The following is a 16449-nucleotide window of genomic DNA, read 5'->3' as shown; positions in this document are numbered from 1 at the left end:
AAATTCATTGTCTATCACTGCTGGCAGTGCTTGAGATGCATCATTTCTCATGGCCACGTAGCTCTGGATTATGCACGCTGCCCTTTCTCTGCGCTGATAACCTTTCATGCCATAAAGGTGCAGTTCAAAAAACAGTGAATAGCCCAATTGGAACATCTTTCGCGGTGTCCGTGGCTTGGTCGTGTAGAGTGGCGCTTCACGTTGCGCCTGTGACTTCAACTGTAAACATGTTTATTTTGTTTCCAAACCGATAACTCTATCACATTTATGCTTACTTTCTCAAGCGGTCGTAAGATTTTGACAAACCTGAGGTATTATAAAGTGAGAATAATTTATATGGAAATTCGGATAGTAGAAAGAACAGGCCGCTAGGTGGAAGAGATAACTTGTCTAGGTAAGGGAAGAAACCTCGGGACCTTGACTCTAAGCGATGGAAATATTAGGTAAATTTAGCATAAGCTTAGGGTGCTCTTTGCTGAGTTTATTTTGATACCTTATATCGAGGTTCGCTGTTTTCTTGCCCCCTTAGGCTTGTATACTGATCAACCTTATCCCCGAAGCCTCATGCTTCATGTTGCAAATCAAGGCGCCATCGTGAACACTCTTGCATCACCACTTCTCTGTATGATCCGAAGACATGAATTAATACGATGAAATGAGGGGAGAAGGGATTGCCCTCATAACGTCCCGAGATCACCCACTTTCTTCCCGTCCTCTGAAAACACCATCATTCCAGGCTAAATATAGGATCGTGACGATGCACCTCTTACTGATAGTTTACACCTTGATCGGTGTAGCCATTGCCCAAACTGTATTCACTACAGGAACCTGTGTGACTGAGAGAGGATGCGACCCCTTTCCTACTGGTTCACTTACACCTCCCACTACGATATCGAACACCATTCAACTCACACTGACCCGCATCATAACCATCTGTCCTACAGCGACAGTCGTTGTCTTCAATAGCACCTCGACCACAACTGGCACTCAGACTGTCAACTCAACTGTGGTCTCTGCTCTGCGTGTCACACAAACGTCTTTTGTCACGACCAATGGTGAGCCAAACCCCCCTTGAAGGAGGCTATAATTCTGACAACGTGTAGTCACCACCACCGACGAGGACTTGGCTACTACTACTGTCACGTCGACAAGTACCATGAAATTGACAGCTACAATTCGACGCACAACTACTATCCCTGCTACATCAGGCTTTGTCCCCATCGCCTCTGAGCCAGGCTACCTCCCACGACGCCGTAACAAACGAGATGCTGAAAAGTTGGTACCGACTGCTAAACCAACACTGGAAAAGAGATGCTGGCCAGAAATCCGATCTGTTGTCTGCAACACTACCATCTTCACTCTGACAAACCAGACTGTTACCCAATCTAGATGTCGTCTGCCGCTACCTACTACAACAGTGACCCAGAACGTAACTGTCAACACCGCCACTACGACTGTTACCGCTACAGTTACTAGTACGCGGACTGAGAGTACGACTGTCATGGCTACCGTGCAGAATGTTATTACTTCGACGACTACCTCGACTTGGACTTTTATCACGAGGCCTGTCGACACGAATACGACATTCTTTGCGACCACCACTCTAGCTACTGCGACGACATATGCAGCCTGTCAAGCGAATAATCTCATCAACTCAGCGAACGGGGGACATTTCATCTGGAACATCAACTACGGCGGTCCACAAAACCAGATCCAAGTGGGAATTCCAGCACGGAATGCCTATGAATGCTGTGTAGCATGCCATCAAACCCGAAACTGCATCTGGTCCAACTTCCCCGGATACTGCGAATTGGTCATTGCAAACTCCTGCAATCCCAGCAACAACTTCAATTCATCATTCATCACCTCGCCGGATGTCGGGAGGGGAACGACGATCAGTAATGGTCCTTGTGGATTTATTGCAAATGGGGGAGATATCCCTCTGGTTTAGATTTCGAGTAGAGTGTATATACTTGGATCACCCCCTAATTAAACATTTTCCTCCTTGTGCTCAGTCACAGAAGATCTCGCACCAGCCTTGACCATATCGTCCTGCTCGCTTGGAGCGCGGTCGTGAACGTAGCCAAACATGACGTCCATCTCCTCGAGGGTCTTGCCCTTTGTCTCGGGGAGGAAGAAGAAGGCCCAGACGGTGGCAGTGATCATCCAGCATGCGAAGAAGAACCATGTTCCGTAGCCGAAGGACTTGAAGATGTAGGGAAGAGCCTTAGTAATGGCGAATTGTGTGAGCCTGTAGGAGTTAGTTATTGTTGTTGAAGAGAGATTTGCAGGTGACTTACCATTGAACACAGGCTGCGTATGTACCTGTCAAGGTTCGGAGAGCACCAGGGAAGATCTCAGCTGAGACAATCCAGGGGATACCGTTGAGACCAAAGGACCAGCTATAAGAGTCAGAATACTGAATTCATCACATTCAATGGGAGAACTTACAAGACAGAGTAAATCATGATCATAGCCGTGGCAGCCTTGCCACCAGCAGCAGTCGAAGGAGAAAGCTCCTTGCCCTCAGCAATGATAGTAGCAGGGTGTCCAATCTTGACATAAGCTCCAACGATCCAAAGACAAACAGAGCACATGGCAGATGAGATGATGGTAGGGTTACGTCGTCCCCACATGTCAATGAGAGCACCGTAGAAGATGATAGATGCAACAGCTACAAAGAGTCAGTAAAAGTTTAGCTTCGGTGGATTGTTGAGCATACCCTTGACAAGACCATAGATGCCAGTGTAGAGGGCAACATCGCTGATACCGAGAGAACCGAAAAGAGTAGGTGAGTAATAGTTGATGGCTAAGGACTGTTAGTCAAGGCCTGTAATGATGCAACGGCCAACTTACCAGCAGCACCGGACATGTTCTGCAAAGCAAAAGCGCAGAAAACAAGCAGAACACGGTTTCGCATTCCCTTCTTGGTAAGTTCAGATACAGCACCTCGGAAAAGAGCCCAAGGTCCGGTACCAAACCTGCTAGCAACGTGGGCTTCATCTGCAAGACGCTTTCGAATCATATCGAGATCCTCCTGAAGATCTATCCCATAATTAGCACCAAACTCTTACTCCATAACAAACAAAACTTACACTTGTGATCACGGGGAATCTGTCGCAGACTCTCAAGCGCCTTGGTAGCATCCTCCTCACGATTCTTGCGCATCAACCACAATGGACTCTCATGCAGGAAGAAGCCACCGACGAAGAGGATAGCAGCGGGGACGATCTGAACGGCCATGGGGACTCGCCATGCTGCGGCGGAAGAGGGGTTCATGTTCTGGTTGATGCCGTAGTTGATCCAGAAGCCGATCAGAGAACCGGTTTGGTATGTGACTTCGAAGAGACCGGTGAGGATACCGCGGATGGAGACAATGGAGAGCTCAGCGATGTAGCTGGGGACTGTGGCGGTGATGGCACCGCATGCGATACCGGTGAGAGCGCGGCCAGCGTCTGAAGACGTTAGATAGGGGCTGAGATGAGTTGGAGAGCGACTTACAGATATAGGACAGTTGGTGAGTAGCAGCAGTCATGAGAATAGCACCGATAAGGAATACAACAACGTTGGCCTGAAGAGCCCACTTGCGACCAATCTTCTCAGTAACTTCAAATCTGTCAGCAATTGTCCCTGGTCCAACAGATGAAAAAACATACTCAAAAAGCAAATGATGGCGCCAAAGAAAGCACCAGCTTGGAAAGTGGCAGTGATGTTACTCGAGATATCAGCCGAGTGCTCGGGCTTGATGTTGAAGTCACGCTTGAAGCTTTCGCGAGCAATGGTGGTGCCGATAAAAGCAGAATCATAACCGAACCTATAGTTGTTAATACTCAATTTTCTCATTTCAGTGAGTAAACTTACAGCAGTGATCCTGTAGCAATAACAGCAGCCTCAGTGTACAGTCGCCAATTGTACACCTCCTTTGGCGTAGGCCTATCTTCCACAGCACGAAAGCCACCCATGTTGTCTAATCTTTATCTTCTGATAAATGAACCTTCTGAAAATGGGAAGTGAAGAACTGCAGTGTTGCATGTAAATCCTTCATCCCCCGCAGGAAGGCCCCCTCGGATATATAGCTTATCCCATCGTCAATCCGGGGGGCGTGGGGAAAGCAGAAGAATAATCCGGGGACGGGTGTGGAGAAGACGAGGGTGAGGTCATTCCAACTGCTTTCGCATGAGGATTAAAGAAGTGACAGGGGTTGTTAGTAGTTCATCATGAGTCAGTTGAGATTTTTGCTTGGAGAAGCATCCGACACGCGAGCCGATGCGACGACGACAGGCGATTGGTTCTTGGGTCATGCGGGGATGCTTGGCTAACAAGATTGGTAATTTAGGCGAAGCATGTACCGAGTTTTCAAGGCATCATATGACCTTGTTCCATGTTTGAGCGAAAACTAATGCCGGAATAGATTCATTAACAGTCAGAGAATTGTTCTTAGCTGAATTGACCATGGCCTGATGGTCGATATCCGGCTCGCAACTCGGTTCATAGCGGAATCTTCATGATGAATACCAGACTAACAATCCCGACCCTTTGATCCGGAACAAGAGCTGGTAGTGATATCAAGCAGAAGAAAATGAGAGCCGAAGAGCTTCGTGTCTTTGTACGAGATAGTTGGAATTCGCTAAATGTGATGTTTTGATCATCTCAGACTTGTAATAGCCATGTTGGTATTGGCCGTCTTGTACAGAGTACACCGTGCCTATTGTTGTGAGGTCCTTGCGATTAGATAGTAGAGTATGTGATGTGATTGTTTAACATTGAAACCTGGTCTTGAATATGTACTTGAATATTCTTGAATTCTTTCTTTTGTATGCCTTTACGTTAAATCGCATTATATAGTCTCTAAACGCCCTCTAGATATTCTCTGCCCTCTTACCAAGACCCTTCTCAACAGCCGACAGAGGCTCAACAACCTTGTAAATCCACTCCTGCTTACTCTCGTCGCTATACTTGGGATAAGGCCGTCTGCAATGGCAGCTCTCCAGAGGATATCCGTGGAGCTTAGCAACAACCCACTTGGTACCGTTGATACCACCCTTAGCAAATCCCCATTCCATCTTTGCCAGCTCAAGCTGTGCGGCTTCAGCCTCTTTTGTCTTGCCAGCCTTGTACAAATCGTAGATCTGCAGACAGGTCTTGGGATACAAGTTTGCGACACCGGTGATGGTGCCTGTGCCTCCGACAGAGAGAGCGGGAACGAGCCAGTCGCTCTGTCCAGCGAGAGCAAAGAACTCTTCAGGCTTAAACTGAGCTGCAATGCGGGCAACCTTAGCGATACCACCACATGTCAACTTCACGCCGACAATGTTGGGGTGCTGACCCAGGCGCTCGAGCATCTCCGAGTTGACGTCAAGGCCAGCGACAACGCCAGGGAAGTTGTAGATAACAACGGGAACAGGGCTCGCTTCGGCAAGCTCCTCAAAGAAAGCCACGATGGCATCTTGTGTCATGGCGAAGTGGAAGTAGCTGGGAGTGAGAACGAGAACAAAGTCAGCGCCAGCTTCCTTGGCGAGCTTTGTCTCGTTAATGGCATCTCGTGTGGTTTGTGATGAGGTACCCAATGTGATTGTGATATCGGGACGGCCGAGGGAGACTGCAATCTCTCGAGTGGTTCGGACGAGCTGTGACTTTTCGGCGGCCGAGAGTGTGACGGCCTCTCCGTTTGTTCCAGCAATAACGACTGCAGTCTATTAGTTTGGTTCATGTGAAGCATTTGTTTGAACATACTTCCGTCTAGACCAGAGGTTATCAAGAACTCGATGTGCTTCTTCTGAACGTCCCAGTCGATCTCTTGGTTGGCATCATTGGCAAACCAAGTCAGGGAGGGAACGTGAATTCCGCCAGGGAATGACTTGCTCGTTGTCGCGATTGAGCCCATTGTGATTAATTGAGATTAGGTGTTGAGATACTGTTCGTTTAGATCACAAGATGTTGGAATGAAGAATGAAGAACAGAGCAAAGATGATCAATCGTCTCAAGATCAATGGGGAGGGTTTTGTTCCACACTCGGACATTGTGGGGATATTCGTTCTGCCCCCATCGGATCCATGGGTATCATGCCACGTCCCATGCGGGGATCGACGCAATTCATGGCCATGATGGTTTGTCGGTTTGTCCAAGTGCCAAGACCCATCCATCCCCAGCTTCATCCACATTTAGCATCATGCGGGGAAGTTGGAGACAGCCACATCCGATCGGCTCGACGAGTGTGAGTGGAGCATCGAGCCGAGCGTCAACTTGAACTGTTGAAGACCAAGAGAAGAGAAGTGATCCATGCCAAGTTGCATGATATTAGTGGCATGAGCCATGGGAACTAGTTCGTCCCGACATGTCGGATACATATGCGAAGCTAACTAAATGGTGGTTGGGGTTGCAGAAAGGTTGGTGAGCGACCATTGGTGGTAATTATTGGCGATGTTCCGTGCTCCTCTGAAAAGCAAGCCGTTAGAAGCCGACCATGTCTCAAACAACTCAGACTATGGCAAAGCATGAGTTGAAAACTGCATGCATCACGGCCCGGATATCCATTCGTGCCTTGGCAGCATCTTGTCGAGCTTGAACCTCTTCCAACACTTGCGCCGTGATGCGTGCGTTGCCAGCAACCTTCTCCATTCTAAGAATCTGAGTCTTTATCCACGCCTTTTCGTTGGCGTCTTGCTCTTCAACTCCTAGCATCAGCAGCGGCCATAGCATGTTGACGGGAAGCGTATCCTCAGGGTCCAAGTCCGCCACAATTTGTCTAGCGAGATTTCGGATCTGGTCCAATGCCTCAGACGCCTCTTTTGTCAAGGGAAGATTCTTGTAGGCAACGCGGTGAAGGTGGACTTTGCTAGCGTAATAGTTCGAGAGGTACGTTCGAAATGCTCGCGTGATGACAAAAGCTAGATGCTTCGAGACGTGAGGCTCCTTTAGCTTGCCTGCCACAGCAAAGTCCATCAATGGTGGGCGGTGTTCGTATAGTGTTCGCAAATCAGCCGCTATGACCGTACCGATGTTCATGACTTCGATTTCATCTTCGACCGTCCCTCGGGAACGATGCCAGGGGTCTATCTTGGATATCCTCCCCATGAAGCTTTGGACTTTCTGGTAGAACACAACGCCAGGTTGATAAAGCACTTGAAACAAGACGTCCTCAATGTCTTCAGCGGGATCCTTCGAAACTTCTTCAGGCTCACCATCGAAACTCGCGGGCGATGCTTCTACCAAAAGAAGTTCGTCGTCCTTAGTGAGGAAAAGGCCAGAGCCACCAGCCGTTACCGCCCGACCATCGAGAAGCCGAATCCAAAGAAGTAACTGCTTCTCTACCGATGTCAGGCTGTGCTTATTACTGCTTTGGAAGAGCGTATATGCGCGCTTGAGATTAGAGTGTGCAGCATCGAGACGACTCTCCAAGATATCGATATAGCTGAGAAAGAATAATGCTGCGAGCAGATATTCTCGTGCAGGGCTGTGTTCCGACATTGATGTGCCATCATGGCTCGCGACCTCGGTAACGCCTCGTTGATAGTGATCCTCGTCGCTCATGGTCCAATTCCCATCGCGTCGAGAAAGAAGTAAATTCGAAAACGCCATGATCGCATGTCGCACCATGGGAGAAATGCTTGCCATTTCGACAACAGCTTGTCGCATAGACACCCACTTCTTCTGAGTCTCTACCTCAGCGATGATAGGGGGGTTGACGGAGCTGGCGAAGAATTCCATCAACTTGGTACTTGCATCCGTAGTATCTTGGTCACGACTCCCGGCGCTTTGTGCGAGTGAGGGCGCTGGAAGCGGCGTCGCAAACGCGGTCCTGTCAGGGAATGTAATCTGCGACTGAGCCGCCTTTTCGTGTCAGCACCGCCTACGTAGATGTAGTCAAGAGTTTCGTCTTACCAACATATTTGTTTCCAGCCCCTGATTCTGCTGTGTCTCTGGTGAAGCATTTTGCCAAAAATCGCCGTAGTCCCACATGAAACTTGCATAATCGAAGACTTCATCAACTGCGTTTCCTGGTTGGAACACTGAGCTCCCGGGTGATGTGTCGAAATTTGGTGATAGGTGCTGCTCGATAGATTGATCATGGACTTCGGTGGAAGGCGCTTGTCTTCTTTGAACTCCTGATCGTTGCTGAGGTCGCCATTTGCACTCCATATTCAGCCTCTCGCAATGAGAACATCGCGGTCTTTGCTCATCACATTTGACTTTTCTCCTCCTTTGGGCGAATTAGATGCTGCATCTGTTGATGTTTTGTTTATACATACTTGCATGTTAAACATCCCTCGCGTGAGCGGATCTGTCGTCGTGCCGAGGTCGCAGGTCTTGTATTTGATGGGCTGTGAGTTTGAGGAGATACACCGCTTGGGAGGCGAGGAATGAGAGGTCGTCCACTGTTCATGTCCATTATAACGTCTCGCCGCTGAAATCATAAACGGTCAATGGTGCTATAACGGCTGGTCAGGTCGATTAAAGTTGATGTATAATGCAAGATGAGGAACCTAAATCCGTCACCTGACGCGGAAGAGCTCCGTTTGCATTGGCATTGGCATTTGCGGGGCGCCTTCCAGAAGATCAGGAACCCGTGTCTGGGGTGACAATAAGAAGGAGCTCTACATGTCCATCTTTCCCAAGAATAAAGAGCCAAGAAAAACCATTGGTATTCTGAAGGTGAAGTAAAATGATATAAGGTAATCAACAAATTATAACTCATTAATGGCCTCTGTGCATATTTTGAACATCCCCCCCTCTTTCGCATCAAGTGACAAGTTTGATGACAGTGGGTGGATCTGCAAAGTCAATTCTGCCACCCTGGCGGGTGAGGCCCAAGCTGTCGGGACAGCTTATAGACTCGATACCTTCGGGTTCAGAAACGGGTTGGTTATAAAAAGAGATTCTATTAGAATGAACCCTCGCCGCTGAATTATTCAATTTTGCCTGTAATACTGTCACCGAGTCTGTAGCAATAAAACCACCCAAGTATTAGTTGTGACCACTACTGAATGCCTTACGTCTACAGAGTATATGGAGCGGCTTGACTTACACCGAGTTCAACGAAGCCCAATAACAGCCTTTGCGACTCGTTCTTTCTGTCGCACAAATAAAACTGCGATGAATAAAAAACTCACATGATTCTATAACTTAAGGTGCTTCCATGTGACGTCAGGCTTCATATGAAGAGTTAAAAACCACTTGGCCTTTTCATTTCGCTATAACTTCATCTTCTTAACTCAACCACCCATTTATCCTCATTTACCAACACAACCGTCCATTTCTATCAACCTATCCTAACTAATACTGAAACACCTCAAGTAGTTCATCATGCCTACTCAAGAAGTGCTCAATCTGTGGGAAGCTTCCTCCCCAACTACCAAAAGCGAAGGCCCCCTTCAGGGCACATCAAACCGTTCGTCTCCGTCAACATCAACTTTGTTCATCCAATTAACATCCTCCTTCTCAAGCTTCCCAGTCCCTGGTTTCCAAGCACGAGTGCTTTGCCGTACCACTCAACGCGGAAGTATGCCCGACTTGTGACGATGGACGTCTTGCGCTCGATCAGGTATCACACCCCAAAGGCTTCCAGACGAAAAGACTAAAAGCTTCAACAGGATCGCGTTCGCAACAGTGGTCCTCGTACGCCCGGCTCTATCCACGCCGACATCGTCGCACAGATAGAAGCGAAACGAAAGCGAAAGGCCTCGGAGGAAGCAGAGAAGGAGAAGCAAAAAGCTGAGGTTGAGAAGTCAACATAAGAATATCACTGTAGTGTGTACTCCTCGACGGCATGTTTGCTGTCGAAAAGGAACGTGGTAGCGTGGAGTCTGCGATTCTCTTGGTGGTTGATCATGGGTTACGAATGGAGTCTGACGTCCTGTTCGTAAGACGTTGCTCGGAATAGGCTTCTTTCGTCGTTTCAATCTGACCTGTATCTTTGGTGTCATCTGATTACGGAAAGTCCTTAAACATGTGCATGTTGACTAAATTGAGGGAAACTTGAATAAGGGCAGAAACAAAACCCAGCAGTCTGCCAGTATCCTAACTGGAAAGCAGCGAAGAGACAATATCATATGTTTTCTATTATCTCTTTTGTACGTCTAAACATCTATCATCATATCAACAAAATACATCCCTGTTTGCCCCCTCTAATGACCCTGAGACAGGTTCACAACAGCCCATTTTCCGTTCCACGCCCACTTTCGAGCACCAGAATCACCACCGCCGCCCTCAAGTTGCTTCAACTCCTCATCCTTACCCTCTGGAAGACCGACGACAACATCAGCCTTGCAAGTTCGCAAGGACAAGACGTTGACGCCCGACGGAGGGCCCATAGGGCCGAGAGCCTCGATGAAAGGTGTAGTAGCGGGCCAGGCAGCCTGTCCCAAGTCAGTATTGGTTTCAAACAAGATGGAGGTTACTTACATCAGCGGTGAGCTTGCGGTAGTTCAGGTCACCCTTGAAGATGACAAGCTCGGCCTCCTTGAGCTCCTCGTGCAACTCGGGGTTCTCAGCAGGGAGTCGCCAGAAGCTACCGCCATAAGTCCAGTATCGGTTGGGTCGGAGCATAAGCTGTCCCTCGGCGTGGAACGTAGCCCACTCTTGGAAAAGGAACTTGAGATCCTTCTCGCCCTCCTCAGACAGGGGCTCAGGCTTCTTTCCCTGAAGTTCCTCATCCTCCGATGGTGTGTCGTATAGAGCGCGGGGGTTGGCGACGGCGTTCAACAAGCCGCTGAAGTCGCTGGGCACAACGTCGGAGACGAACCAGGGGATGGACTTAGGTCGCAGGACGACTTGCGTGGCGAGACCAGCTGAGAGAAGGTACCCGGCCAGAATCATATCGACATACAACTCAAAGCCAGCATTGTCGAGGACGATATCAACGCGACGCTCCTTCTTGCCCTCAGCCTGCGCCTTCTTAAGAATATCAAACGCCTTAGGGAGATCATTGACGAGGATGTTCTTCTCAGCCGCCTTACGAGCCGAAGAACCCTGGAGTTTCTGGATGTCCTCATAGGTCAAGTTTGTAAGCAATGACAAGTCTGTAGCGTTTCCCCAAAGGCAAATCTCAAACATCTCCTGGAACAGAGTCTTCTCTGCCTCGGGATCATGTGTTGAGTCTTTATCAGCGCGGAGCTGCTCGACTAATTGCCTATAGTTGCTAGCGAGCTCGAGAACGGCGGGCCTTGATGATCGGAATGTGTCCATCTTCTGTCGGGCGAAAAGATCGTAGGATCTCCAGTGTTCGGTCATGCGGAATATGGCCGCGATGCGTCTGCATACTGTGAGCGGCGCACTCAGGGGGATCTTGTCGCAAGGACTTACCTGTATAGGTAGCATTCGGAGAACAGCCATGGTACATCGTACCAGTGAGCATCGGGGCCAAGAGCCTCGAGCTCCTTGTTATATGTCTCGATCTCTTCCGTAAATCCGTCATCGGGTAGGGGACTGCGCAGTCAGCGGTGGTGTTCTTCTGTGCGCGATACAGGCATATCGTACCTGAGCTTTCGGTCATGCTCAACCTCGTACTTGAGATTGGCGAGTTGCTCGATAATCTTCTTGCCCTCCGCTAGTTTCTCGGGGTCGCTGGTCTTGGTAACGGCGCGATAGACATCGTCAATTCCTTGGGTCTAGTTGACGGTCAGAAATTGTCTCGTGAGGCATACACCCAGAAGTCTTACCAGAATGACAGGCCATCGCCTCTTGACCGATTCACTCGCGAACGAGGTAGGATCGCTGGTTTTGTATTGGGCTGTCGACGGAGTCAGTCGCGTTCGAGGGCAGAGTCGAGAAGCACATACGGGTCTTAGTATCGTGCTCCATTATTCCGTTTGCACAAGTGGCCTACAACGAAGAGAGGGGGAACGAGTTTTCTGCTGATCCGTCTTGAAGATCTCCAAGGAGCAATTATTTGAAGATCAGGCCCGCCATCATGGAAGCGGAGGGGTACGCGGGGCACTTTTTTTGGTGGGGTTCAACAGGAACAGTCTCGAATCTGACGTCAGGAACAATTTTGAATGCCGAGCTGGTCGGAAAACACCATGAGAGGCTAGACCTGGACTACTGAGGCTTGGAGGAGCTGTCTAATTGCCTGATTAGGAAATAAAATCATGAATAAGTAGCTGAGGATATTGTGAGATGACTGATTGTTATCGTTTTCTCAGTCTTTTACAAATGACATTTCATTCTGTCAAGATAAGAACGATTTGCCGACTTAACCACTTCATCTAGAGTTTGTAAGGTAAGTGACCTAAGACTCTACACCACTGATCCATGGCTACCTGATTGTTTGAAACCGCATATCTCCCTTTCCTGAAATTTGCCTCTCTGACTCGTTCCCAGCTAGCCTGATCAACCATTGAGGCAGGGTGGGTTGAAACATTCGATCATTCGATCGGCTGATACTCTTGTCAAGTATCTTGAGGGCTCTCTTCTTCATCCGGTTGCTTCGTCTTCACCTCATCTCTAGCCTATATCTCTATTGTTACCAATAACTGCCATCAAGGTCCTAATAATGTATTCTTTCCATATCTGTTCCGTACTTCAGCTCTAATGTCGGTCCGAATATCATCAGCTGCATGTTTCTGTTTACCCAAGATCCGCACCACTCACCCGGCACGTTCATCCCGACTCCCCTGCCAACATCTCAATCAAGAAGAAACATACCAGGTAGTAACAGTGCATCCGACCTGAGAGAAGACGCATTGAATCGTCTTGTTTCAGCAAGGTTGTTTAAGTTACATCATGTTTGGTCCGCTTATGAAAGGGTCACCAAAACTGTTTCGCTAATCCTCAACCCAGTCAGGAAATACTAGCCACAGCTCCGATTGGCCCGCAAGTTCAATCATCAACCTCACTTTGCAGCAGCACCGCACCATTCAATTCATCGAACGACTTCCAAATACGCGACGCAGAGGAAGGTAGTACTCGGCTTGATCCTCGGTGGATCACCAGCGCTGAAGCGGTAAAAAGAAGTGCATTTTTCCATCTCCATCTGGGGAAAACGGGAGTTGCCCATGAGCCGCGCCAATTAGTACGAGTTTGACGTCGTGTGATTTGTTGATCAATTCCGATCTGAGACCTTCCCCGGACTTGTTTTTGTGGAGGTGTCGACTTAAACGACTTTGAACGAGTTTAACCAGCGGTTGTCTTATTAGCCGGCAGCTCAAGCATCATGAAGTGCCGTACCAGAATTAGACGAGCATGTACAAGGGTCAAGTGTATATAAGAATCATGTTTCCAATACCTTTTCAGTCAATATCTTGTACATACTCAACAGTAGCTCCAGTGCCTTTACCATGTTCTTCAATACTCAATCTCTCGGTGTTGTGGCTCTCGCCGGATTAGCCACGGCTGTCCCTTCAGGAAAGCATCTTCAAACTCGTGAAGTTGGCAAGCTTCCTGCTCTTGGCTGGAACGGCTGGGTGAGGGCCTCTTGAGTATATCATTCCATGTGATCATCACTAACAGTATCACTAGAATCAAGGACAATGCAACGCAGCTAGTGAGAAAGTTGCCCTTGCTACAGCCAAAACCTTCATCAGTCTAGGCCTCAAGGACGCTGGATACCAGTACGTCAACATCGATGACTGCTGGTCTACAAAGCAGCGAGACTCCAAGGGCAACCTCGTCCCTGACCCTGCAAAGTGGCCAAGAGGTATCAAGCCAGTCGCCGATGAGATCCACGCAATGGGTCTCAAGTTCGGTCTTTATGGTGACGGCGGTGTCAAGACTTGCGCAGGTTATCCAGGAAGTCAAGGCCACGAGCAGCAAGATGCAAATCTTCTGGCCAGCTGGGGTGTCGACTATTGGAAGTACGACAACTGTTACACACCCTGCAACACAGGCAACGCTGCCGATATCCAGACATGCCCCAACAACCAAGCTCCTAGCTCTAAGCCTCGGTATGAGAAAATGAGGGATCTCCTTAAAGCTACAGGAAGGGACATCCTCTATTCGCTTTGCAACTGGGGTTATGATGAGGTTTGGACTTGGGGTGCTCAAGTTGGACACATGTGGCGAATGAGCCAGGACAACTGGGGCAAATGGGCGGATGTTGTCCGTATTGCTAACCAGGCAGCACCTATCCTGAAGTACACTGTGCCAGGCCACTACAACGATCTCGATATGATGGTGAGTCTTGACCGTGCCTTGGCTGTGAATGAGTACGATGCTGACCAAAACCTAGATCCTTGCCAACGGTGCTCTTACCCCTGCTGAGGAACGCACTCACTTCGCCATCTGGTGTATCACCAAGTCTCCTATCATTCTTGGAACCGATATGACCAAGCTTAATAGCGATGAGGTCAAGTTGATCACAAACAAGGTACTTACAACCATTTCCCCGGCCGTTCCTGACAACTTCTAACTATGCTCCAGGGCCTTCTCGCCGTCAACCAAGACTCGCTCTCCAAGCCTGCTGTGCCTTTCACTCCTCCCAACACCCCCACCAAGGGAAGCGGCGAGATCTACCCCTACTGGTCCGGTCCCATCTCAACCGGAACAGTTGTCGCCATCGTCGCCAGCAAGGGCAACTTGAACACTCAGCTGAACCTCAAGGACGTTCCAGGACTCAAGGATCAGGAGTACTCGTGGACTGAGCTTCTGACTGGCGCTAAAGGAAAGGGCAAGACTGTCTCTGCCAACTTGCAGACACACGATGTTGCCGTCTTCCGCATTGACCACAACTAAGCCCATGAGTTGAGACTTTTTGAAGTGTATATATTTTGAAAGTGTATCTACGATTTCACGTACAAAGATTGTTGGAGGCTGCTGCTACACAAGACCGATAAGTGGGTAGGCAGTTAGTACATAGCATGAAACTTGGTTCGGCTCAAATCTTCTCATAACTTTGTCTTTCTTCATCGGCCGAACCCTAGAATAGGAAACATTAACCAGTCATATCTGATGTTAATTATCAACGGGCAGATGTGCTAACACTCCATGTCGCTATTAAACAAGCTAAACAGGTAAATACATTCCTCTCCGGCATAAATAAAGCTAACCTTCACAACCACGGTGACCTCATCTTTGGAAAAAGTAATAACTTGTTTTACTGCTTTCACATGTGAGAAAGGATCAGTAGGATCCGCGGGCGAATCTTCTCTCGACAAGAACGCAGACAGTGAAGCTACCCTGCACCACGACTTTTTCTCTCAGGGGTAATTGAAGTAATCAATAATGAGGCGTTGCTCTCTTGGCCATTGGAGTATGGCCATCTTGTCATACCTGATCATTAGATAAATAGGGATGCATGTTTATTATACTTGAAAATGTACTCCTTGTGAAGAGAAGATCCAAGGACCAGTGGCTGAGACCGCTGCTCTCAAGAACATGGAGACATAGCATGACTATGGGCTGATTACCACGAATGTCCTGTTCAAAGCAAACTCGAAAATGTATTTCATAGACGCTTGTTAGCAGTAATATACAAATTCAACCCAAAGGCTCAAGTCTTAACTCGTCTGGGGTGTATCGGCCCCGTCCTGCTTCTCCTCCTTCTCCTTCTTCTCTTGCTCCGACTCAGGTCTCTTCGTCAAAATCTCATCGATGACTCCGAGTTCTAAAGCCTCCTCAGGAGACAAGTATTTATCCCGTTCCATTAGATCATTAATCTCCTCAAGAGAATACTTTTCATGACCCTTGGCCTTGTTGAGGTGATACTGCATGATTCTGTTTGACTGCTCCCGTGTCTTCTGGATCTGATTTGCGTAGATCATAATATCGGATGCTTGGCCTCGGGTACCACCCAGCGGTTGATGGATCATGATCGAGCTATGGGGAAGAGAGAATCGCTTGCCTGCTTCACCTCCTGCGAGGAGGATTGCAGCCATTGACGCGGCACCGCCGACACACACTGTTGATACTGGTGACTTGATGTAGGTCATGGTATCGTAAATTGCCATTCCTTTGTTCTTTGTGAGCCTCGATTGTAGATTGGCTATCGGGTGAACCTACCTGAGGTGACCGAACCACCAGGAGAGTTGATGTACATCGTGATCGGCTTATCGGGGGTATCAGACTCGAGCCAAAGCAGCTGCGACACGATCGAAGCGGACATGTAGTCGTTAACTTCACCATTCAGGACGACGATGCGTTCCTAGCACTGTTAGCAACGACAACTCAATGGCCAGAGCTTGTCCTTACCTGCAATAGCTTGGAAAAGATATCCCCTATAACCCATCAGCTTCTTGAATAATCTGCGACACCGATTCGAACGAACATGTTTTTCTTCCGGCAGCCTGCACTTGTTAGCTGCGCGCATGCAACAAATTGGACTGAGGTAGCTTACCGACGACTCCTCGATGTAGGGCATGGGAATGTTGCCCATTGGTGACATTGGCGAGTTTCCGGAAGAACTGGAGAAGCCAAAAGCTCTCACATGTTGTTGCGACACGCCGCGCAGCACGCGCAACGTTCTTGGCCGTAAAAACATGATCGCGAATGCCTGTGAACGGTGATGTAAGTTTACGG

At 48.6% G+C, this 16449-nt stretch overlaps 8 protein-coding genes across 8 annotated transcripts; 3 read left to right on the top strand and 5 right to left on the bottom strand.

Annotated features, from left to right (window-relative positions):
- Positions 1 to 757: 757 nt before the first annotated feature.
- On the top strand, positions 758 to 1951 carry FTJAE_13562 (uncharacterized protein; the record flags this gene model as incomplete). The annotated part of the gene is made up of 2 exons (XM_037346718.1): positions 758 to 1055; positions 1104 to 1951. 2 exons carry the CDS (start codon positions 758 to 760, stop codon positions 1949 to 1951), a joined length of 1146 nt encoding a protein of 381 aa, XP_037199413.1.
- Positions 1952 to 1989: 38 nt separating this feature from the next.
- Positions 1990 to 3962, bottom strand: FTJAE_13561 (quinate permease; the record flags this gene model as incomplete). The annotated part of the gene is made up of 9 exons (XM_037346717.1): positions 1990 to 2251; positions 2301 to 2402; positions 2452 to 2674; positions 2723 to 2809; positions 2857 to 3045; positions 3096 to 3455; positions 3502 to 3606; positions 3657 to 3814; positions 3862 to 3962. 9 exons carry the CDS (start codon positions 3960 to 3962, stop codon positions 1990 to 1992), a joined length of 1587 nt encoding a protein of 528 aa, XP_037199412.1.
- Positions 3963 to 4859: 897 nt separating this feature from the next.
- On the bottom strand, positions 4860 to 5884 carry FTJAE_13560 (dihydrodipicolinate synthase; the record flags this gene model as incomplete). Its single annotated transcript, XM_037346716.1, has 2 exons — positions 4860 to 5686; positions 5734 to 5884. 2 exons carry the CDS (start codon positions 5882 to 5884, stop codon positions 4860 to 4862), a joined length of 978 nt encoding a protein of 325 aa, XP_037199411.1.
- Positions 5885 to 6477: 593 nt separating this feature from the next.
- FTJAE_13559 (transcriptional regulatory moc3) lies at positions 6478 to 8389 on the bottom strand (the record flags this gene model as incomplete). Its single annotated transcript, XM_037346714.1, has 3 exons — positions 6478 to 7830; positions 7882 to 8200; positions 8250 to 8389. 3 exons carry the CDS (start codon positions 8387 to 8389, stop codon positions 6478 to 6480), a joined length of 1812 nt encoding a protein of 603 aa, XP_037199410.1.
- A 914-nt stretch (positions 8390 to 9303) lies between these two features.
- On the top strand, positions 9304 to 9734 carry FTJAE_13558 (uncharacterized protein; the record flags this gene model as incomplete). The annotated part of the gene is made up of 3 exons (XM_037346713.1): positions 9304 to 9388; positions 9444 to 9541; positions 9591 to 9734. 3 exons carry the CDS (start codon positions 9304 to 9306, stop codon positions 9732 to 9734), a joined length of 327 nt encoding a protein of 108 aa, XP_037199409.1.
- A 390-nt stretch (positions 9735 to 10124) lies between these two features.
- FTJAE_13557 (HRT2-high level expression reduced Ty3 transposition) lies at positions 10125 to 11799 on the bottom strand (the record flags this gene model as incomplete). The annotated part of the gene is made up of 6 exons (XM_037346712.1): positions 10125 to 10355; positions 10402 to 11251; positions 11302 to 11424; positions 11476 to 11606; positions 11658 to 11728; positions 11778 to 11799. 6 exons carry the CDS (start codon positions 11797 to 11799, stop codon positions 10125 to 10127), a joined length of 1428 nt encoding a protein of 475 aa, XP_037199408.1.
- A 1475-nt stretch (positions 11800 to 13274) lies between these two features.
- On the top strand, positions 13275 to 14667 carry FTJAE_13556 (alpha-galactosidase B; the record flags this gene model as incomplete). Its single annotated transcript, XM_037346711.1, has 4 exons — positions 13275 to 13400; positions 13456 to 14109; positions 14165 to 14302; positions 14356 to 14667. 4 exons carry the CDS (start codon positions 13275 to 13277, stop codon positions 14665 to 14667), a joined length of 1230 nt encoding a protein of 409 aa, XP_037199407.1.
- Positions 14668 to 15431: 764 nt separating this feature from the next.
- FTJAE_13555 (ATP-dependent Clp protease protease subunit) lies at positions 15432 to 16411 on the bottom strand (the record flags this gene model as incomplete). The annotated part of the gene is made up of 3 exons (XM_037346710.1): positions 15432 to 15883; positions 15934 to 16075; positions 16268 to 16411. 3 exons carry the CDS (start codon positions 16409 to 16411, stop codon positions 15432 to 15434), a joined length of 738 nt encoding a protein of 245 aa, XP_037199406.1.
- Positions 16412 to 16449: the final 38 nt, after the last annotated feature.

This window comes from Fusarium tjaetaba (genome assembly GCF_013396195.1).
Source record: "Fusarium tjaetaba strain NRRL 66243 chromosome Unknown NRRL66243_c0000437, whole genome shotgun sequence".
Classification (NCBI taxonomy): Eukaryota; Fungi; Ascomycota; class Sordariomycetes; order Hypocreales; family Nectriaceae; genus Fusarium; species Fusarium tjaetaba.
This window is presented reverse-complemented; position numbering and strand designations above follow the sequence as displayed.